Source organism: Diachasma alloeum, unplaced genomic scaffold, assembly GCF_001412515.2.
Source record: "Diachasma alloeum isolate Michigan unplaced genomic scaffold, Dall2.0 Dall_scaffold_00326, whole genome shotgun sequence".
NCBI lineage: Eukaryota > Metazoa > Arthropoda > Insecta > Hymenoptera > Braconidae > Diachasma > Diachasma alloeum.
In genome coordinates this window covers 7,832-31,461 of record NW_021680465.1, presented here as the reverse complement: position 1 = coordinate 31,461, position 23,630 = coordinate 7,832, and the positions used below count along the sequence as shown (strand labels likewise).

The 23,630-nt window shown below is 34.6% G+C and overlaps 4 protein-coding genes and 1 long non-coding RNA gene across 9 annotated transcripts; 3 read left to right on the top strand and 2 right to left on the bottom strand.

Moving 5' to 3' along the window:
- Window positions 1-507: 507 nt before the first annotated feature.
- On the bottom strand, window positions 508-11,089 carry LOC107040233 (cation-independent mannose-6-phosphate receptor). 2 transcript variants are annotated; one of them, XM_015260209.2, is made up of 11 exons: window positions 10,887-11,089; window positions 10,448-10,661; window positions 10,210-10,361; window positions 9,688-9,965; window positions 9,475-9,619; window positions 9,252-9,400; window positions 9,055-9,167; window positions 8,715-8,956; window positions 1,627-1,810; window positions 1,379-1,530; window positions 508-858 (listed from the first exon to the last, which is right to left on the bottom strand). In XM_015260209.2, exons 1-11 carry the CDS (start codon window positions 10,947-10,949, stop codon window positions 769-771), a joined length of 1,782 nt encoding a protein of 593 aa, XP_015115695.1. In that variant the 5' UTR covers window positions 10,950-11,089; the 3' UTR covers window positions 508-768. The 2 variants fall into 2 exon arrangements, with proteins under 2 accessions (XP_015115695.1, XP_015115696.1); XM_015260210.2 differs by having other exon boundaries at window positions 766-1,202.
- Window positions 3,365-9,825, top strand: LOC107040231 (protein toll). Its single transcript, XM_015260204.2, has 4 exons — window positions 3,365-3,583; window positions 4,943-6,167; window positions 6,292-6,607; window positions 6,668-9,825. Exons 2-4 carry the CDS (start codon window positions 4,978-4,980, stop codon window positions 8,411-8,413), a joined length of 3,252 nt encoding a protein of 1,083 aa, XP_015115690.1. The 5' UTR covers window positions 3,365-3,583; window positions 4,943-4,977; the 3' UTR covers window positions 8,414-9,825.
- Window positions 11,090-12,349: 1,260 nt separating the features above from the next.
- On the top strand, window positions 12,350-16,967 carry LOC107040248 (heterogeneous nuclear ribonucleoprotein H2). The gene is made up of 8 exons (XM_015260253.1): window positions 12,350-12,542; window positions 12,922-13,201; window positions 13,308-13,451; window positions 13,958-14,096; window positions 14,914-15,092; window positions 15,173-15,453; window positions 15,535-15,654; window positions 15,757-16,967. Exons 2-8 carry the CDS (start codon window positions 12,940-12,942, stop codon window positions 15,955-15,957), a joined length of 1,326 nt encoding a protein of 441 aa, XP_015115739.1. The 5' UTR covers window positions 12,350-12,542; window positions 12,922-12,939; the 3' UTR covers window positions 15,958-16,967.
- LOC107040250 lies at window positions 15,691-18,118 on the bottom strand. The gene is made up of 2 exons (XR_001461003.2): window positions 17,925-18,118; window positions 15,691-15,927 (listed from the first exon to the last, which is right to left on the bottom strand). It is a non-coding gene; the product is annotated as an uncharacterized LOC107040250 (long non-coding RNA).
- On the top strand, window positions 17,044-23,550 carry LOC107040246 (multidrug resistance-associated protein 9). 4 transcript variants are annotated; one of them, XM_015260250.2, is made up of 9 exons: window positions 17,044-18,484; window positions 18,655-18,828; window positions 18,922-19,069; window positions 19,154-19,302; window positions 19,711-19,821; window positions 20,212-20,348; window positions 20,449-20,907; window positions 20,973-23,085; window positions 23,165-23,550. In XM_015260250.2, exons 1-9 carry the CDS (start codon window positions 17,735-17,737, stop codon window positions 23,420-23,422), a joined length of 4,299 nt encoding a protein of 1,432 aa, XP_015115736.2. In that variant the 5' UTR covers window positions 17,044-17,734; the 3' UTR covers window positions 23,423-23,550. The 4 variants fall into 4 exon arrangements, with proteins under 4 accessions (XP_015115736.2, XP_015115735.2, XP_015115734.2 ...); XM_015260249.2 differs by having other exon boundaries at window positions 18,922-19,302; window positions 20,449-20,735; window positions 20,817-20,907; XM_015260248.2 differs by having other exon boundaries at window positions 18,922-19,302.
- Window positions 23,551-23,630: the final 80 nt, after the last annotated feature.

The following is a 23,630-nucleotide window of genomic DNA, read 5'->3' as shown; positions in this document are numbered from 1 at the left end:
GAGAGAGAGAGAGAGAGAGAGAGAGAGAGAGAGAGAGAAAGATTACAGGTGACACGAGACATACAGTCACTTAGTTTGTGTTATAAAAAAAAGCGCTTGTAGAACGCGCTCTTAATCCCGTAGACTCCGCTGGATGTCTTGAAACTATTGAAAACACACAAAATCACTTTTGAAAAGTTTCATTACAATTTATCAAAAAGAAAAGAAATAATGAAAATTATTGTGACGCCTCGTTCTCCGGATGAGCGAGTGGCATCTCTTCTTCTCTAACCTGCCGTAAATGTATTAGTATAGGGCTCATCTATCATATGTAAAATCCGGTTTTACAATATCGTATGATAGATATTGCATTGACGGCAGATTGGGGATAACCACGTTTGTTAATTCGACCAAAGTGTAATACTGTAATACTTGCTGTTGCTGTAAAGGATAGATGAATAATAAGCCATGAACAATCTACGTATAATAAAAATGGATGTATGTGCTATAAGAAGATACATCAAATTGTTGTTTTCATCAATTTTCTTTTTTTATTGCCTCATCAAACTTTTTTATATTTTATTCATTAGTGATAAGTGATAATTGACTTATGGAAATATATAGGTATATATAATATATTCAACGTGCGTTAAAAAAAATATAAACACTCAGTCAATACAATGTATTATCTCTGTTGAGGTACGTAGTGCACTATATTTTCTCAGTTCTCAAGTCAAGACGCGTTATTTTCCATTTTTTTCTTTTTATTCTTAATGTTCTCTTTTCTTTTTATATTCTTAATAAGTCATCGTCACTGTCGGATTGACAGCACGTGTCCGGAGCGTCTAGCAATAAATTTGCTTCTTCGACACTATTCACCTGAAATCAATCATTATCACAAAAAATAAACACCCAAAAATACATAGTTTTTCTTTTTCGTTTTCATAATCCAACTAACAAAATTCATAAGCAATACAATACAAAACAAAACATCTAGTCATTCTCTTCATATTATCAATGAAAAAGAGAGAAATTATAGTAAATTGAAATGTAATTTGATACATTGATGAAAAAACTTATAAATAATAAGCACCAGCCAGATTTTTCATAAAAACCAAACTCCATCTTTTTGAAGCGAAAAATAGAAAAAAATAAATGATAATCATAATCTACCACTAAAAGTAATACTTGAGAAACTCCAATTTTTCTTTCGTTCACAACTCCTGAAAATAAAAGCAAACCATACGAACATTTAAATATGTACAGAAAAACTTGCGGTAATTAAAAATTAATAAAAATCATAAATCTAGAGGCATGTCAAGTACAAACAAACACATGATAAGTGAGTGAGTTTTAAACAGAAAAGGGATTGATGCTACAGAAAAATTGATTATTATACCTGAGAATATGCCATTCGAGCTGGTGTTCTACGAAAAAAGAATGAGCTGCACGAAGTATATATGTTTGCTCTGCGAATGGGATTTGCAAGATAAATCCCACAGATGAGGGCCAAGACAATAAAAATTACCACCAATACGATTATTCCAGTACCTGAAAATAAATATTATACATTAAAAAGGAAATGTTTCTTCGCAATAATAGTCAAGTCCGAAAATTTCCTTCATCTCGTTTGGCTGTTGATCTCACCGTGTGAAGCAATACTCTTCTCCTCAACCAATGGACCAGTCGTTTCAGTTGTGTGATTAGTGGTAGGTTTATCAAGAAAATTCCGGTTGTTGGTGTTCAGCGTTGACTGCGATGTTGTCGTAAAAGTCACATTGTTCTTTTCATGAGAGCAAGCTGATGTGTGTGAGTCGCATGCAGTAATATTCTGAAAAATTCAACATTTTCTTTGTTTCAAGAGATGAAAAATAAATTCAATATACATGCGTCAACTCGAGGACTTCATATCAATAATACATTACCAATGTGATAATCAATATTTAATAGCTTATTAATAAGTGAAACCTTAAAAATGTATTTCATGGAATTCTCTTTTTAAACGTAGAAATCCCATGAAATTGGTTATTCGCCCCAATAATAACAATATTTCTTCGTCCAATTGCCGCATTTCATTAAACTAACCGTACTAGAATAGTATACTTATTTCCTGCTCCTCCGAGATCCGTTAAGACTAAGGAGTCTGAGATCGTCAGAGATGAACAGATGTTCCGTACATACGGGGATTTTTTTTCTTTCAAAGCTATTCATTGCTAACATCAAAATCCATTACAAGATCATTCTACAGAAAAAAAAAAAATCTCAAGTTGCATTAAAAATGGAATCATCACTATTTAAGCTGTTTAGATTGTTATACATAATTTTCAAGAGAATTTCCAACTGTTAAAATCATATATTATTAGACATTTTTCCCGTGTTCAACGATTCAACGTAATCTCGTTTGTACGTGTATATATTGCTCTCCATGTGGGCACTAGATTTTCCAGATGGGACGCAAAGAAAATTTTTATCCTGCTTTGAATAAGGAAACGTTTTCCTTGATGAACAAATAAATGGAAATAGAAAGCCAAGTGACAGTGCTCCCAACACACGAGACGGTTGGAGTTTTTCAAAGATGTCTGGCAGGACGTGAAATCTCGACTAGGTTCCTCTGGAAAATATCATACATACTTTGACCGACATTATCTGTTCAGTAGTTTCTCCAAGAGGATTCCTCTCTCATTGAGACTTTATTGTTCTGGAGAATATCATTGAAACAAAATTCAAAGAATCCTATAGTACCCCACAGCTAATAGATATCTATTCAAATTTAAATGAAAAAGAATTGGAAATAATTCATTTATAGGTGCAAGCAATTAATATTATGGCGGAATATTTAATTCCAATCATAAATTTGGGCTTTGTGAGGAATAAAAATACCCATTATACATCCGAATGTCTCTGTTTTGACTGCATATAAATTTTAAACAGTTCTCTCTCTCTCTCTCTCTCTCTCCCCCCCCCCCCNACTAGGTTCCTCTGGAAAATATCATACATACTTTGACCGACATTATCTGTTCAGTAGTTTCTCCAAGAGGATTCCTCTCTCATTGAGACTTTATTGTTCTGGAGAATATCATTGAAACAAAATTCAAAGAATCCTATAGTACCCCACAGCTAATAGATATCTATTCAAATTTAAATGAAAAAGAATTGGAAATAATTCATTTATAGGTGCAAGCAATTAATATTATGGCGGAATATTTAATTCCAATCATAAATTTGGGCTTTGTGAGGAATAAAAATACCCATTATACATCCGAATGTCTCTGTTTTGACTGCATATAAATTTTAAACAGTTCTCTCTCTCTCTCCCCCCCCCCCCTTCGTGGAACTACCAGAGGGGGGAAATCGCTATGTACATAGCAGAGGCCAACATTTTTCAGATCTGTTCAGTTGTGTGTGCAGGCACCACTGGGGCACACTGGGGCCTGTATCGCTATTACGCACTAGTTTACTTGTACCATGTTCATTTCACGTTTTTGGATAAAAATGTGTGTCGTTCAAACGAGACGATAAAAAACCAAGTGTACTTGTTGTATTCTGTTAGCAAGTAAACTTATCTGACAAGTATTAGCAGAAAGTGACGAGAGTGCACAAGTTGGTGAGTAATTCTTTTCCATATGCATGATTATTTGGATATGGTCATATCATAGTAATAATACTGATAAAAATATCTGGTAGCTATGTGTGAAAAACTGGCATTGGATTTGACTCCAAACAGTGAATTTTCCGCAATGTTATCACGAGTCATGACATCATTCACACACACACACAGTAATAATGAAGAATGAAGAAACAACAATGTGAGGTTTACACCCAGGTTTTCGATTATAAAAGTTGTCAACTTTTATCTTAATATTAAAAAATTAACAACGATAACATCTACCAATCAATTAATTAATGTATATGTTTATTTTTACAAGTATAAAAAAAAAAGGTATGCTTAGCTTTCGAAATGGAAAGAAATAGACGTATTACGAGAAGGAAGATAATGCTTAGGAATATGTAGTTCCGTTTTCGCATATATACGTGGAACGTGGATTGTTTGCGTCGTGCATGATTAAAACGCCGGTTAAAGAATCGGCGATTACATATGATTAAAAAGAAAATAAAAAATATTTATCCCATCATATGCTCGTGAGCCAATTTGGGAATAGTCTGGGTATTGAAATTTTAAATATTCGACTAATAGTATAAGGAAAACAGTGGACATTGGGACGTGTCAAACACATTTACTACGTGTTGGAGGAAAGTTGTTGGATGGAACGGTTGTCCTTGGGCTGTTAACTCTTGGAAGATGACTGATTGTACATCATAAAAACAACATGATCTAATGAAGAATTTCAGGTTTTCATAATTAATTTAAATATTGCTAGCAAGATAATGGTGGAAATTTTTGCGTTTAAGTAACCCGCTCAAGGGAATTATACAGAGAATTCCATCTATAAATCCAAGTAGGTTGACACCTATTATGATAATACTGATAATATTGGAATAATAAGTAATAAGTCATGAGTAAATGACTTTCGCAATTTGAAAAAGTCCCTTGAAACTGTTGCCCATTCAATCAAATTTATTATAATAAAAAAAAAAACAAAAAAACAAAAAGTATAAGAAATTTGAAATACTCGGTAGGCTTAGATTTTGAAAATAACTGCCATCAGGGACATGATGTATAGTAGAAAGAAGAATTGTCCCCATTTGTAGAATTCTATCTTCATCTTCTTATTGTTGTTATTTTCAAGAATAATCTTGACGTTGACCGACAGCTGTGAGCCCCCATCATCGGGCTAATCTCCTGCCTAGCAATGGAATCAATGAACCATATCATCCCGATAGAATAGAGTTTTTTTGGGGAGGCGAGTTTGTTAAATTTTCCTTCTCGATCCTTAATCCCTGCATTTTTTCGAGTTCATTCCGAGAATACACTGCAACTGATCTATTTATCTATCGTTTGCAGCTGACGACTAGTTTTTATACGGAGCCATCATCATCATGTACAAACTGCTGTGGTTATTGGTTTTTATTGTCATCTCTTGTACTTTTGCCGCACAATGTCCACAAGGTAGTGGCTGTGGGGACTGCCAACATCTCCCTGACGACGAGTACGAGATTCGCTGTTCAACGAGTGCATCAGATTCCATGTTTATTGTCAATTACAGACCGCACTCTTGGCTAAAAATTGACTGTTACAATTTGCCAAATTGGTCAGAGTTTAATCTTGGCAGAGAACAGCAAATTCAAGATGTCCAGGCTATTTCATTTAGGACATGTCAATTGCCAGAAAAGGGAAAACTTGGGAGCATCGCTAGACAAATCATTGCAAATAACATTACCGAATTGAATTTGCAATTGAATGATAATTTATCATTGACTCTCAGTAGAGAAACATTAGCGGAATTCAAGAGCTTGAAATCTTTGATACTTTCTAGAAATAAATTGAAAAATGTCACTGCTGATTTGTTACATGATTTGGAAAATTTAACTCTTCTCAATCTTCGTGAGAATGATCTCCATGAATTGCCTTCAGAATTTCTCAACATGCCTCATCTCGAATCAATTGAATTAGGAAGCAATAAATTGGAAATTATTGAGCCAACAATGTTTGAAAAGTTGACGAAACTGAAGCTCTTGAATTTATGGAATAATAAAATTATTGATATAAAGCCCCACAGTTTTGACAAACTCAAGTCCCTAAAGTCCATTGATATGCATACAAACAATCTGCAAACACTGCCGGAGGATATTTTCGCCCCGTTGGAGAATCTCATGGTGATCAACTTGTCGCAAAATAATTTTAGTGCTAATTCATTGCCAGAAAAACTTTTAAGGAACAATAGTCTCCTACGGACAATTCTTTTCTTCGAGAATAAACAAAATTTAACAACTCTTCCTTCCAAGTTTTTGGCTGAATTACCCCAACTCACGAGTGTCAACATACGAAGAAATAAGTTGGTATATTTGCCCCATGATTTATTCACGGGTAGTATCAACTTGAGGAATATCAGTATGGAATGGAATTATATAGAAAAACTTCCACGATATATTTTTAATGATTGTAAGGATCTTTTTTCCATCAATCTTGCTTACAATGAGCTCAGTGACTTGCCAAATGGAGTATTCTCGGCGCTTCATAAGTTGGAGAAGCTTGATATATCAAGGAATCACATAACTGTGATAAAGGCGTAAGTTTAGAAAAATAAAAAAAAAGTTTTTCATTTCATTTCATTCAATTATGAATTTTTCACATTAATCACTAATATCATTATGAAAACGTGGAAAAAGAAATAAAATATTCTTTACATGCAGAAATTTATTCGATGGCTTATCATCACTCAAAGTCCTGAACATTGAACGAAATGGATTAAAAATTATTGATCCACATGGGCTGCGTCCTCTCCAAAATCTTCGAATTGCCAAATTTTCCTCCAATCAACTGACTTTAAAAGCAAACACAAGCAGATGGTTCGCGGGTGATCGTTCAACATCTCCATTCTACCCTTGTACGAGAATCGAAGAGTTACATTTGGCAAATAACAACATTTCAGATATTTTCTTCGATTGGGCTACAGCCTCTCATCTAAGGACTTTGGATCTTCAATACAATAGCCTCAAGTTTATACATGTAAGTGATTAATTAAAATGCTTGTTGTTGTTGTTTGTAATTGTAATTTTTCAATTACAGGCACAGGATATATTTTTCTTATCAGAAAATCTCTACGTAGATTTATCTTTCAATAATATTGAAATGATATCATTAACATACGCCGAAGCTTTTGCCACACCTCGAGAATACTCAAAAAACGTCATTGTGTCAGTGGAAAATAATCCAATTAATTGTGACTGCGATCTCTATGATCTTCTGCGTTATCGTGAAGGAGATATGCATCCCAATGTTGAGAATAATGTGCACCTGAAGATGAAGAATTTGAAATGTCAAAAGCCAAGTTGGCTGATGAATATTCCTGTCGAAGATTTAAGATCAAAATCATTGAAATGCTTAGTCGAAAATGCCACAATTTACAATGCCACCTGTCCACCTAGATGCGATTGTTGGCTGCAACCTAATGAGCGAGCATATTTAATAGATTGCTCCTATAGGAATATAATGAAGACACCTGAATTTGTAAAGGCTCCCCGAGGACTGGCAATTGAACTTAATTTCACCGGTAATGCTCTGAAAAAAATGCCCTCTATGAAAAAACCTGGATACAATGCAGTTAGAGTATTGTCTCTTTCCAAAAACCAAATAACTCAAGTACCACTGGATGCACTCTCACAAAATCTAACATTATTGGCCTTAGATTCCAATAATTTAACGAGATTAGAGACAAATGTAATAAACTTTTTGAATAATTCAACACAATTGAGAAATCTCACACTTGAGAGGAATCCCTGGGTCTGTAATTGTGACGCAAGGGAATTTCTTAGTTTCATACAAATGAAGAAAGTTGAAATTCCAGAACTGCAACAAGTGAAGTGTCAATTATTTAATAAGCCCATCTTCGAAATGACGCCTGAAGAAATGTGTCCATTAGCAATTGTTGGAATCATCGGTGTCTGCATTGTTATCGCATTATTGGGAATGATAATAGGAATAATTGCAGCATTATATTATCGCTTTCAGCAGGAAATAAAAGTCTGGCTTTATGCTAAACAGTGGTGTTTGTGGCTAGTCACTGAGGATGAATTGGATAAGGATAAATTGTACGACGCCTTCATCAGCTATTCCCACAAAGACGAAGAATTTGTCGTTAAAAGTTTGATAGAAAAATTAGAGGAGGGACCGAAACCTTTCAAGTTATGTGTTCATTTTCGGGATTGGCTGGCTGGGGAATGGATACCAAATCAGATTGCTCGCTCTGTTGAAGACTCGAGACGTACTATTGTTGTCCTCTCACCCAATTTTTTGGAAAGCATATGGGGAAAAATGGAATTCAGAACAGCCCATAATCAAGCTTTGAGCGAAGGACGAGCTAGAGTAATTATTATTCTTTATGGAGACATTGGACCCGTAGAGCAGCTCGATCCAGAACTCAAAGCATACTTGACCATGAATACTTATGTCAAATGGGGCGATCCATGGTTCTGGGAGAAATTAAAGTATGCACTTCCACATCCTCAAGATTTTGTTAAAAGAAAGCGGAGACAAACTCTATTTAAAAACCAGCATCCAATAATCCTTATTGCCAATGATAAAAGTGGATTGATTGAGAATTCCAATTCGAATAATGCCGCAATATCAACTGCTCAATCTACCCCACCTGCGGATACACTCAAGACTTTCATCAATACCAATAATGAAACCAACGAATCTCTGACCAAACAAGATCAACAAATCAAGGTTAATGATAATGCAAACATTAGAAGAAATTGTGATTCAGTGAAGATGAACGAAAATATTGACAAGATTCAATGTACAACAGTGTAATTCAATTTCGTATTTTCATTTCATTTCTCATTTTTTAAATTTTCTTTATAATTCGCCATGAGGAAGTATGAAAAGCATGACAATAATTCGACCTTCACCAGTGTAAGAATATTGAATAATTTTATTAATTACAAGACTGAGATGGGTTGCTGGAGGAAGAAGAGTATTTATCAATGTTGTAAATTTCCCAGGGTAACATTGACCACGAATATTTCAAATTATTTTTCATGTGATTTTATACAATGAATTTTGAAAAAAAAACAAAAAAAAACAAAAATAAAAAATAAATAAATAAACTTACTTTGGTTTGACATACGAGGGGCGTGGGCCACTGGATTTTTAAGTAACATGCTTCATCAATCATCATCTTTGGATTATCCTTTTCTTTTTCTTCTGAGCAGATAAATTCTATGATTGTATAATGTCGTTTTCCATTTTCACATAGTGAACCATTGGTATAATTGAGATATGGCCCCATTGGAGACCATAAAAGTTGAGAATTAGCATTCCCCTCTGTATTACGATTCGGTGATCGACAAACTCCTGGAACATATAAATTAGTCCATTTAAAAACATATAGAAAATAGATTGATAAAAAATAATTGATTTGTGGTAATGCAGAAACTTTCAATTTATCTTACCTGCATTAGCTTCGCAAGCTTTATTCATTAAAGGTCCACAAATACTTAATTTATAAGATCCGTTAGAAATTGGAATTATGTACTCTTGGCCTTTGAGACTCTCCAAATCATACCTCAAATCGAAGTGATAAAATTTAAATCAATCCTTTTTTATTTTGTCAGAAGAATATTTAAAAAAGAAAAAAAAATACAATTACTGGAAATTAGTTACTGGATCGCGGACTTTACATGGGCTAGCAGTATTTAAACTGTATTCCTCCAGTTGTTTATCACTGCATGCTGCAGCAGTCTTCCAAAGCAGTTTATAATGGCAGCCAGTGGAGCTTGTTAAAACTGGATGAGTATTCTGTATACAAACAGAAACGACAATAAACTGAAATTTCATTTTAAAAAAAAAATCTTTCGAAAGGAGAAACTTACATGTGATTTAAAATCACATATAAAGAAAATTGTTGTTTGAGAATGTTCGGCGCTACCATCAGCGCACATTACCCCCATATCATAGTGCAGAGCAATGGTACCATTGATCAATTGCAGTGGCTGTACATCTCCAAGGTTTGAATAGCTGTAAAGAGTAATCAATTTGATGAGGCTAACATTCTTCTGCTCATTTGAAATTATACATTTATATACCTCCAAATAGAAGTACTGGTGTTTCTCAAACAGGCCCCTGAATTGGATGGGCAGACAGCCCCATATCCAGGAATTATTGAATGGCATACATTCAAAATAATAAAGCTCGTATTAGTTGTAGCGTTTATCACATAATTGTTCATTTGACTCCTTAATCTATTCAGATCCACAACATCTCCTGCTTCATTATTAATGGTACAATTGACGGATTTCGGTGGTAATCCACCGCATGCCAATTTATTTTTCCACATAATGAATACGTCACACTGTGTTTTTTCCTATACAAAAGATAGAATAATCACAAGCGTGTATTTAACATGTTTACATCAAGCATGGGAGAGTGGAAGTGAAAATATTGTCATATTGGATGGATCACATCTCATTTTTAACAATACATTGCAAAACATTTGAAACTTGTAATCTGGCGTTGTTAAGTTCCTGACCATGCATCAAGAACGATTCGTTTATTCATCCCACTCTCCCCTAATAATTGATAAATTAATTGCCATTTTAAATATTTACATAAGGAAAAAGATAAGGTTTCTCATCGGTTCCCGAATAATCACATTGCATGATAACTTTGAGAGTATATCGTTTATCATCCTGGCATGGATCACCACTGAATCGAAAAATGATGCTGCCATTCTCACTTGTCACTATTGGTGGATATGTTCCTGATGGAAAAAAAATTGTCACGATGAATAATTGAAAATCATTGACAATAAATAAACCAACTGCGGCAAAAATACTGTCAATTAACCTATGGAAATATGCTCTCTTCCGTATTCCAAGCAAGCTGCCGACGTTCCACCGTCATTCCATTCATCATGGAGTTCATGGCAGAGTTGGAATTTTACACTCTCGTTTGTTCCATCATTTCTAAGAACATAATCTTCGGACGGAAGTATCAACGTTGTGAAATCAAATATTGTTCCTGTCGATGGATGTCGAAATTTGCAAGGATTTTGTGTCGGCTTTAAAAATAAAAATGTGAATATCAACTATTATTGTATTATAAATAAAATGAAACAAGCCAAATAGAATATTACTTTCTATGAGAACTGTAGAAAGAAAAAGAAAGAAAAAAAAAGAAAAAAACACGAGTATAAGTCGCGGCGCAATTCATTCAATATCACGGTAATGAACGAGGAAAATTGAGTTGATAATCAATATGAAGAAGAAAATATAGCCATTATTACCACGCATTCTCCAGTTATTGAAAACGATGACGTTAAAAATGCCACTAAAATTAATTGATACATTTTTGATGAGCCAGATAGTTTTATAAACAATACAGAACATCAATACTGCCGGCTTATCACATCGAAAGCAACGTTATTCCACTCCCTTCGTCGACTACTCGGATTATTGCTTGTGTGTATAGGCCGTAGTCTGCCGTACCTAGGCGACAGTCGAAGTCGAATGCGTTGCGGTTAGAGTATTTCAATGTCGGTTGCACCAATGGGATTCTTTGAATTTGCCGCTGAAAAACTTGACAACATTGCTGTTCAAATCGAGGTAAGAGAACACAGATCCGATCAATTAGCCCCTCATGTATAGATATTCCAAATTTTTCAATTTTTTTCCTCATTGAAGTAATTTTGAAGAAAATTGCGAGCTAATAAAAAACATTTGCTAGTTAGTCCTTTTTTTAAAATAAATTTTTGAAAAATCAACCCTGAAAAAAAAAGGCGTTATCCCCCCTATTTCATTATTTCCAAAAAATTTTATCACCAATCGATAGCAAATTGTTTGAAGATTTTTGCGGGTTAAGAAAAAATCGTCAATGCAATCCTATTATTGTGTAACTTAACAATTCCAATTGCAACTGAAAACCAGAGTTGATGACCAGAGTTTGTAACAGAGATGTCAGACAAGATATGAATATTTTTTTGGGCTCAAACAAAAGAGCGGGTCAAGAAATGGCGTGCTAGGACCTCTAAAGATGGTTTTGAACCAGGGGAGACCCCTAGACCCCACTGGACAATGTTGTCACAATTGCGCTTTTCAACTGAAAACAGACATCATCTTTAGAGACATTTGTCATCTTTAAAGACTTCTGCACGCCATTTTTCGAGCCGCTCTTTCATTTGAGCCAAAAAAAACATTCATATCTTNGACAATGTTGTCACAATTGCGCTTTTCAACTGAAAACAGACATCATCTTCAGAGACATTTGTCATCTTTAAAGACTTCTGCACGCCATTTTTCGAGCCGCTCTTTCATTTGAGCCAAAAAAAACATTCATAAAATTTTTTGGAAATAATGAAATAAGGTGGATAACGCCTTTTTTTTCAGGGGTGATTTTTCAAAAATTTATTTAAAAAAAAGTACTAACTAGCAAATGTTTTTTATTAGCTCNTTTTGGAAATAATGAAATAAGGTGGATAACGCCTTTTTTTTCAGGGGTGATTTTTCAAAAATTTATTTAAAAAAAAAGTACTAACTATCAAATGTTTTTTATTAGTTCGCAATTTTCTCCAAAACTACTTCAATGAGGAAAAAAATAAAAATTTGGAATATCTATACATGAGGGGCTAATTGATCGGATCTGTAAGTGAACACGTTGCCAAGTTTTCAAAAAGAGGTCGTTAGCTACCGCGTCGGTTAACTGTTCCGCCGCGAGGCGCGGGGGGTGGGGCGGAGTTGGGCTAGCGTCACTTCCGAGAGAGTAGTCGATCACCATCATTGCTAAGCAGTCGCCATTTTCCCGACAAATTTGTGTGATGCGAGTTTGTGCTTGTCTCAATAATCAGCATTTTTACTATTCTACTATACGTTTGCTCTCATCATTTAAAGTATAATAAAATAATCGAAAAAAGCTTGGGCAGTGAATTTGTATCTTTCGAGCAACGGTAAGTCAATGCATTGATTATATTCAATGATGAATGTAACTGAATTAACACAATGTGGGAAATTGATTTTTATGGTTAGCGTCCACTGGGAAGATGAAAAAAAAAAAAAATACATATATATTGACGTGAAGAATTTCATGGCTTTGAAAAGTGTTTGTCATTACTTATTCACACTTTGCAGTAGTTAAGAGTGAATTAGTAAAACAAGATGAGTGGATTACTATGAAACTTGGGTTTTTCCTGAATATCCCCCGGAATCCAATGGCGATGGCGTGATCAAATTTGCACGTTCAAGTTTATTTTTAAAAAAATGTTATATTACATTGCCATATATCTTGAGTTTTCATAATTGATAAAACTACTTTTTCTGTTTATTTAGATATTACAAGTTTTCGAGATGTCCAATGGCAGTGGTGATCATGATGATGAGGGGGGATATGTCGTGAAATTGCGCGGCTTACCCTGGTCAACAACGGTTGATGAGATTCTCAAGTTCTTCAGTGATTGTCGTATATGTCATGGAAAAGCTGGTATTCACATGACTATGTCTCGGGAGGGAAGACCCAGTGGTGAGGCGTACATTGAAATGGAGAGCGGGGAGGACATTGAAAAAGCTTGTAAACGTGACAGGGATCATATGGGACACCGTTATATCGAAGGTAATATGACATATTTAAATGTGGATAGTTTGTTTCACTCACTTATTCTCTCTTTCTCTCCTCTCTCTCTCTCTCTCTCTCCCTCTGTCTACTTCTTTTTTTTCAGTCTTTAAAGCTAAAAGAAGTGAAATGGACTGGGTCGTCAAGAGAAGTGGCTTAAATCTCGAAAATGTTATGGATGATGGCTGCGTTCGACTACGTGGCTTACCATTTGGATGCTCCAAAGAAGAAATTGCGCAGTTCTTCTCAGGTATGAAGAACATTTGTATCTTTTGGAGTCTTATTGTTTTCTTATTTTCTTTCTTCTATGCAGCCTCCGTATCCATTTAATATATTAGAGTGGGGTCACCAACTTGTTCCGAATGAATAATTTTCAAACACCTTAAACTTTGCTGCTTTCATATTTTATCTCATACGAACGAACAGTGTTACAACACTAGTTTTCTCATTACATTAATGAGTTTTTATGGCAATTTGTCCAATGGCATGTTCATCGACTGGTTATCATCGATTTTCTCATTAAAGTTATTTCTAGTGCGAAGAATATAATGCATAAAGATGAAACAATAATATTAATAATAAATTAACAAAAAAAATTGCTTCCAAGAGAAAGCAATGCAAATGGTGTTTATTTATATTTTAATAATTCCCATGATGGGTTGTTTTATTTCTAATGAAAATTAATTGCAGCTGTAATGTTTTCTTAATGGGTAACTATTTCGCTACAATATGGATGTTTGATTATGTGTGGGTCAGGGTTGGAGATATTGCCGAACGGGATTTCGCTACCAACAGACTTCACGGGCCGCAGTACTGGGGAGGCTTACGTTCAATTTGTTAACAAAGATGTCGCGGAGCGCGCTCTACAGAAACACAAGGAAAAGATAGGACACAGGTGGGGCACTGATGCTAGAATGGGTTTGGGCATTATTTATTATGATTTATCAATGATGAAATTAAGAAAAAAATCTAAATTATTTGGTATATTTAAAGAAAAGAAATTTTAATTTTTTTCGAATATTATATTTTGCTGGTACAGGTAGGCATTTGAATATTGCCATCTTATAATAGTGGGTTTTATCAATTGCTGTTCAAATTGACTCACAATTATTCATTAAACTTTTCTATTTTATTGGAAAGTAGTGAAGAAGAAATTTTTATTGTTAATAATAACAATAAAATTGAAGTTAAGTGCGAATTTGTAAGGGAAAAATTTGTTAAATAAAAGAAAGAAAAAAGTACTGTTGGCCCGACTTGATACCTCTGGGTGGGTGCCGGGCGGGAGGTACGTACCCCCCTTACATCGTCACCGAATCCCATGGAAGGCGGGTTGGGCTATTCGGATACATTTCTCCTCATGGATTTGGGTGGGCACTGCAGAGCTAGTAAGCCACTATAATATCCAATATTTATTAATGAAAATATGGAAAACAGAGAAGACATATGAGTAATATGGTATTATTGTCAATAAAACAGAAAATTCTCATATATTCCCAATGAAGTTACCCACTCAAAATTGATGATTAATGATTGACTTGAATCGTCAAATAATGATGCTGAAATTTTCAGTGTTTCACCACTGTTTTCAAATATAATAACTCAAGATTTATCATTTCAATGCGAAAAATAATCGTAATGTATACGTGAAAAAATTGATCCGTTCGATTTTCCCATTAATAAAAGCATGAATTAATATGAATTAATGTCAACAGATATATTGAAATATTCCGGAGCAGTTTGTCCGAGGTACGTGCGAGCATTGGTCCAAAAATGCGAGGTGGTCCGATGAGCGGTGGATATAATCAGAGGCCTGCACCTTATGACCAGAGAGATCGATTTGGCGGTATGAATCGCTTCAATAATAATGGAAGAACTGGAAGAAATCGCGGAGGTACGTAATTTCGGCTACTCTAGCTATATCTTGTAGCAACTGTATTGAGATAGAATCCAGAATCTTTCACTTTTGTTCAGATTTCGATGGTGGTCCATGGGGAAGCTCAAACAATTATGGATCCCGAGGGGCTGGAGGAATGGGCATTAGAGGAGGGATGGAGATGAAAGGTTCTAATTACCGTACTGGCGGCGGCGGCGGTGGTGGTGGTGTTGGTGGTGGTGGTGGTGGTGCTGGCGGCGTTGGCGTTGCTGGTGGTGTTGGTAGTGGAGGCGGTGATAACTGGAGTGGAAGCGCGGGTATTCACTGTATACACATGCGTGGACTACCTTTTAGAGCAACTGAACAGGATATTGCAGACGTAAGTCTACTTCATTTTTATCCTATTATTTAATCATCTCCTCTCATGAAAACTATTTAATTCCATAAAATTTCCATTCAGTTTTTTAGACCAGTTGCCCCAGTCAATATCAGAATTATTCTTGAGAACAATGGACGAGCATCTGGAGAAGCTGATGTTGAATTCGCTACTCATGAAGAAGCTGTCAAAGCCATGTCTAAGGTTCGTTATTTGCATAATAATAGTAATGTTATAAAATAATAATAATAATAGTAATTTTATTTTATTTTTAAAATCAATTGGTCTTTGTGCATTTACTTTCAGGATAAGAGTCACATGTCTCACAGATACATTGAACTATTCCTCAACTCATCGGGTTCATCTGGCGGTGGAGGTGGTGGTATGTCCCTGGGAGGAATTGGCAACTTCTGCGGTGGTTTAGCCAACAACTTCAGGCCTGGATACTCTCCCAATAATCGAGGCTATAACAGCCAACTGGGTGGTAATAATTATAACAGTTTCTGAGATGCAACTCAATCCGCTAATCGTCATCGTCGTTAAAATAATTGGACGAAAGCAATTGATAAATGAAAACAACAAAAAAAAGGTGTTTTTTTTTTTTTCACTTTCAAATAATTGGCAATGATAATGAATGGAACGATAATTAATTCAATTTAATCCATTGTTATCTAAGGGGAGAATTATTGAATAGAGCAAAAGTACTGATAACTTTCCACAATTAACATTGGAGTGCATTGAATATTAGATAATTAAGATTAATGTATTTCTCATCATATGAATGGAAACAAGAGTGACAACAGTACGTCCACGTATGCTCGAAATGAGCATATTATTTTCTATCACGATAGAAATATATGAATTTTCATCATTCTTTTCTTTTTCAAAATGACAAATGGAAATAAAGCTGAAATGAAAATGATGATTTTGTAGTTGAACCGCAAGTAATTGGCTTGAGTAGTTTGTCTCTTTTTTTTTTTTTATATAATAATAAACATTTATATCGAAATATTGTCAGGCTTGTAAAAGCATAATGACATTTTTTAAATGTCATTCACTCATTCGTACGTAATTGACTCAAGACTAAAATAAATCTGCAAACATTTAAATTCAAATAAATAAAAACACTATTGAGGGAAATTTTGCGAATATTATTACATGATGATTGTCGAGTGAATTATTCCCCCTCTCCCTTTTTCTTGTGTGTAAAGTGCCAATTTCGTGCGGAATTCACAATATATTCTAAGGCATATTGACTCTTTTCAATTATAAATGCTTTGAAATCTACTGGAAGAAGGCAATAATATTTTTTCATCAATATGAAGATTTTATTCAGTCGCATCGCGTCGTCTCTACTAGTTGTTGCACTACTAATAATTAAATGAGAAATATTTGACTTTCGAGAACATAAAAGAACAGCAAAAAAAACTTGTACATGATATCCAATTTTCCTTGTGTCAATTGTAATTTTCAAGATAAAACAAGAAACGTGATAATAAAGTAACTACAAAGAGTAAGGAACTGAGTAATTGACTACATTCCATTCTTGAAATGACTGATTAAGTAATGATAGATAAATTGGCTATGAAGGTATTCGAGTTATTTTTAATTTTTGATTTTTTCAAAGAAGAGAGAGCTGCCGCCCCCAAACACATACACATAGTCGAAAAGTAAAAGGGAGTAAATATGAAAAAATATATAAAATAAAGACATAGTCATAGACTTGATGATATGAGTAATGCATTAGTGTGGTGTAGTATGGAATCCAATGGCATAACGGTTGGATGGCTCTCACTCTCTGCTACACAGAACTCATCAAGTCTTATTAACTGATACAAGCTGTCACTCAAAGAAAATAGTAAAAATAACATAACCTATGAATGTAGTAGTGCGATTAACAAGACCTGAGTATATAATTCAAGCTGATAACAAGTATTTTAGATGCATACAAGTATTGCTAGCCTATATCTTGTCTGCCTAATTGTGAACATGGTCTCTTGATTGTGAACGCTGAGTGATAAGAGAACAATTGAAAAGCTCTTACCGTATCAACAATATTGTCAGTATCGTGTCAACTGTTATAGCACTTGGAGGGATTGAATTGGATTTGAATTTGTCGCGGTGAGTGTACAAGCGCTTAATATTCATTAGTCGGATATATTGCATTGTGAGTCATCATCGATAAAGAATTAAGTGATATGATATGAAATTCATAATAATTGATATCGTGGTATTGAGCAAAATGAAATGAAATGAAATGAAAAAGTTTGAATAATCAATCAACATGACAAAAAAAATGAAGTCTGACGAGTTCGAGAAGAAAGATGATTTGTTTGGATCGTATAATGTACACAATAATAAGGATGAGGACAATAACTTGAATCGACAGAATGCCAAAAGAGCGATGATAAAAAATGAATACAGAAAGTCGAAAAAATTATCACGTTATAGTGCTGCAACAAAGAATTTAATACCATTTAGAAGGCGAGTAGAATCAGAAACAGATAATGCTTCAGTCGACAATGCTGGTTTATGCTCGACACTCTTCTCTTCATGGCTAACGAAATATTTATGGAGAGCTTATCGTGATAATGGATTAACTGATTTACCCAAGTCGTCGCCTTCTGATTGTTGCGATTACAATGTGCAGAGGCTTGAAGCACTTTGGAATGAGGAAGTAGTGAGAAATGGTTTGAGTGGGGCATCGTTTTCACGCGTCACGTGGAAATTTATAAGAACTAGAACGCTCATGGCCATGCTTATCACATCAATCTCCATTGTATTTGGATTTATTGGATCTGCTGTTGTTATGAGAAAAATGCTTGAATTAATTGAATCATCAGATGCAACTGTAACAAGTGGCATTGCCTTGGTGTTACTACTATTTTTAATGGATGGATTGAAGGTATTATTGCAGTGTTGGGCATGGATTATAAGTTACAGAACTGCTCAGAGATTCAAGGCTGCATTTATTGGCACTATGTATAGGAAACTCATTAGAACAAGTAATCTTGGAAACAAAGATTCGGGAAAAGTGAGATAATGAGAAAATTTTTCGTAAAAAATTCATCGTTATAATTAAAATAATAATCAAGTTGATAAAAATTTGACACATTTTTTTTTTCTCTATAAATCACTTGACTATTATTTTATTATTAATTTATAAATTATTTATTATTATTTGACACCTACTGGTAATTTCAGTTCATTAATATGATGTCGACTGACGGCCAGCAGGTTTATGATTTATGCCTTTATTCACCACCTTTCTGCATAAGTCCAGTCGTCACGATTCTGATTGTCATTTATATTCTATGTATTCTGAGCCCTATGGCACTCGTGGGATTTCTTTTCTTTCTATTGTTCTATCCATTTCAGGTAATTACGAGAAACCATTACTATATAGCATTATATACCATTGATTTATGTTATATTTATGGATTAATTAATTATAATTATATGACAATTTAGTATTGCATCTCTCGTCTTATTGGGTACTTAAAAAGCAAAAGTGTCAAGGCCTCAGATGATCGAATATCAGCTATCAATGAGATTCTCAATTGCATTAAAGTGATTAAAATGTACGCATGGGAGAATCCGTTCAGTGAAAATCTTCTTGGTACGATGATATATATTCTGCACTTTAATTGTCAAAAATTCTTCATTTACTTATTTTTAATTGCTAATTTATTTATTATTGTAGCCATTAGGAGGAAAGAAAAAGTATTGTTGGAAAAAATGACAATGGCACGAAGCTATGGCTCTGCATTATCAGTTACTATTACCTTGATATCTGCCATCGTTACTTTCTTGGGTCATGTGGCTGGCGGAAATAATTTAACTTCAGCTCAGGTAATGTCCAACATAATAGCTCAAAGCATTAAAATTTCAACTCGTGGAAAAATGATGATAATAATTTTGAGCCCTTCTCTTTCATTGTTATAAAAAATTATCCTTGGGATTATTGAAAATTTCAGGCTTTTCCGGTGTTAATTATATACGGAAATCATTTGAAACATGTCCTCAGTAGCGTTCGAAATGGTACAACACATTTGATCAATTCTAGTATAGCCTGTAAACGAATCAAGGTTTTATTAATCATTTACTTTATAAAAAAAAATCTTTTTTTCCTTATTGTTAAATTGCAGTCATTTGGTGTAGTGGGAACATAGTGGTTGTTGTGTCTACTAAAAAAATTAATAAAATTCGCATTGTTGCAAAATTTTATTGAAAAATCCACCCTTGATCGTTTATTTTCAGGCATTTCCATTCGTATTGATGTTTAATACGATGATAAGACACATGATTGCCTTCTTCGAGGTTGGCACGTCTACACTCGTCAATTCAAGAATATCATTCGCTAGAATGAAGGTGTTTGTTCAAATAATTAATCATATTATTCTCTCCTATAACATACATTTGTTTATTTGAAAAAAAAAAAAAAGAAAAAAAAATACCGCTGCATCAAGAGCAAGTCTCGTCGGTACTTATTAAAACAACACAGGTGATGTCCAATTGTAAGGATTAGTTGATTAATATCAACACATATCTCGTCTTGTATCACAAATCATGGAAATAAATCAGTGCTTCCTTAGTGTCTTAATGCTTAATGCTTAATGCTTGTTAGTTCATTCATTCATTCATTCATTTATTTATTTATTACTGTTTTTTTTTCTTCATAAAATGCATCAAGTGCTTACTCTGTGCATGGATGCTCAACAATTCTTGCCCTTATCCACAATAATTAATTACATTTCACAGAGTGTCCTCAGTATGGCAGAAAATCATTGTCCTATTCACAAGCCAATTGTGAAAAATCAAGCCGTATCGATTATCAATGGAACTTTCAGTTGTGAAGTTGATGTTGGAAATTTAGACTGTGAAAGTGGAAAGAACAAGTAATTGATATAAATGTATTTTCAATATATGAAAAATGATCTCTATATACATATATTATTATATGATAAAGAAAAATAATGATATTTGAAATGATGACAGAAAAAAATCATGGATGAAGAAAGAACGGGATACTGATAATGATGATGTACAAATTGCATTGATACCAAAACGCATTGAAGTACTAAGTGACATAACGTTTGAAGCCACAAAGAAGAAATTGATTGGAATATGCGGTAATGTGGGAAGTGGTAAAAGCAGTTTATTAAAAGCTGCCTTGGGCCAATTGCGTATAACAACGGGGAAACTATCTAGGGACGGAAGTTGCGCATACGTTAGCCAACAGGCATGGATACTGAATACAACTTTTAAAGAGAATATTATTTTTGGTAATACGTTCGACGCACAAAGGTATCATGCTGCTGTTGTATTATGTGAACTTGAAGAGGATTTGGATATGTTGCCAGCAGCTGATGAAACTGAGATTGGCGAGAGAGGAGTCAATTTGTCGGGGGGACAGAAGCAAAGGATTGCCCTTGCACGAGCTTTCTATGCTAATCGGTAATTATAATTTAATATGCTTTTATATTTTTAATAATAATAATGAAAATCATCATCATTTTCAGTGATATATATTTCCTTGATGATCCTCTGAGCGCTGTAGACGTTAATGTCGGAAAATACATATTTGAAAATTTAATTCTCCGCGCTCTCAGAGAAAAAACAATAATTTTCGTGACTCATCAGATATCATATTTAAATCGTTGCGATGAAATTTATATGCTGAATAATGGAAGAATCGTTGAGTTTGGCACTCACATGCAATTGATGCAAGCTGGAAAAGAATACGCCGCAATGGTAAAAAGTATGACAATCAATCACAATCGCTGCTCACTTGGGGGTGAAGAAGAAGAAGAAGAAGAAAAAGAAGAAAAAGAAGAAAAAGAAGAAAAAGAAGGAGAGAAGGAGATAGAAAGAGGAGATGAAGATAAACATGGGAAAAAAAAGGGGAGGATAAATGAATTAGAATTGAATGAAAAGTTGAAGAAAAAAAATACAGCATCTTCTCTCACATTGAATCGAGTTGAAGGAAAGAAAAGAGAAATTTCAAAGGATAATGCCATGTTGACCAAAGCCGAAATCAAGGGAGAAGGTTCTATAAAGCTCCACACATACAGAAATTATATAAAAGCAGTTGGTGGATACACAGTTTCATTATTCGTCGTACTTGTAGTATTTTTAAATGTCGCTGCATCAACATTTAGCAGTTGGTGGTTAGCTAATTGGATAAAAGCCGGCGGCGGAGGGGCAAACATCACCATCAACAATAATGAAACAATAATATCACACAATATAATAGACAATCCGAATTTAACATTCTATGAGTCTGTGTATGGAGCATGTTTTATGGCTATTATCATAATGGGTTTTATTCGTGGATTCGTCGTAACACAGACAACACTGAGGGCTTCAACGAAATTGCACAATAAGCTATTCAAAAGAATCCTCAGTGCTTCAGTAGAATTCTTTGAAATAACACCACGAGGTCGCTTACAGAACATATTCACTAGGGACATCGATGAACTTGACATTCATCTTCCCTTGGCCATCGAGTATCTTTTGAATAATCTAATACACGGTCCACTGCACATTTTAATAATCTGTGCCGTATATCCATATTTATCATTTGTCTTTATATTCTTGATGATTGGATTTTATTACATTACAAAAATATTTAGGACTGTATTGAGAGATATACAGCGCGTAGAGAGTGCTTCACGAGCCCCAATTCTCAGTCATGCAACAGCAACATTACAAGGATTAGATACAATTCATGCTTTTGAAAAGGAGTACGAATTCATTGAGGCTTTTTATAATAAAGTAGATATCAATGGTTCTTCCAATTTGTTGAATAATATTGCAATGAGATGGTCAACGATACGTTTTGATATTCTCACTGTGACAGCGTATGCTTCCACAGGTCTGACGATGATTCTCTTCAAGGATCAAGTGTCTTCCGCAATGGCAGGACTCGCTTTATCATTTTGTGGACAAATGACTGGTTTCATTCAGTATACTATAAGGACAATGTATCAGACGGAAATGAAATTCATTTCAGTAGAGAGAATTGGCAATTATTTGGATTCTCTGAAAAGTGAAGATGATAATACTAAAGAATTGGCGAGTGACAATGGCTTATTGCAAAACGGCGATGATGATGATGATCAGTGGCCGCCGCCGCCGCCGCCGCCGCCGACGATGGGAGCCATTGAGTTTGATAATGTTGAATTGAGGTACAGGGATAATTTGCCGCCAGTATTGGAGGGAGTTTCATTTATAATTCAAGCTGGTGAGAAAGTGGGAATTGCTGGACGTACTGGTTCTGGCAAGAGTTCCATCATAGCTGCCCTTTTTAGGATCGTAGAATTATCTGGAGGCTGTATTAAAATAGGAAATGTCGATATTTCGACAGTCCATTTGCATCAATTGAGAAGTCAATTATCCATTATCCCTCAAGATCCAATGATTTTCAGTGGAACAATTAGATTTAATCTGGATCCATTCAAGTGCAAAAGTGATGATGAGTTGTGGATAGCACTTGAGAGTACCAAATTGAAAGATAAAATTTTTTCCATGCCAGGACAATTGAGTGCTCCAATTGATTCGAGTGCAACGGGTTTGAGTATGGGAGAGCGTCAATTACTATGCCTCGCCAGAGCTATCCTTCGAAGAAATGAGGTTTTCTTATTTATTTCCATTTTATTTCATGATATAATCTCATTACTGTTTATTCATCACAATACTTTTCATTTATTAGATTATAATTTTGGACGAAGCTACAGCCTGCGTGGATCCACGGACGGAGGCTATTGTACAGAGGACTATCCAACAAGAATTTTCACATTGTACAATTTTAACCATTGCCCACAGACTGCAAACAATTCTTTCCTGCGATAGGATCCTTGTTATGGATGCTGGAAGTATTGTAGAAATGGGAACTCCTAGTGATCTACTCAATAATTCAAACTCTATATTTTCAAATATGCTGGCAACTGCCAAAAAACGCTCCCAATAATCATACAGACATTACAGACATTACAGACATTATTATTTTTAATATTAATATACTTTCAAATAATTCATTTTTCTATTACTTATATTCATTATAATTGAAATAAGAGCAAAATTTTTTGAAAATCTAAACTAAATTCTACCAAAGAATTTAGAAGTAACCTCCTCGATTCCACGATTTCGTCAGTTTGGGGTGGGGAGAGTGGGGGAGT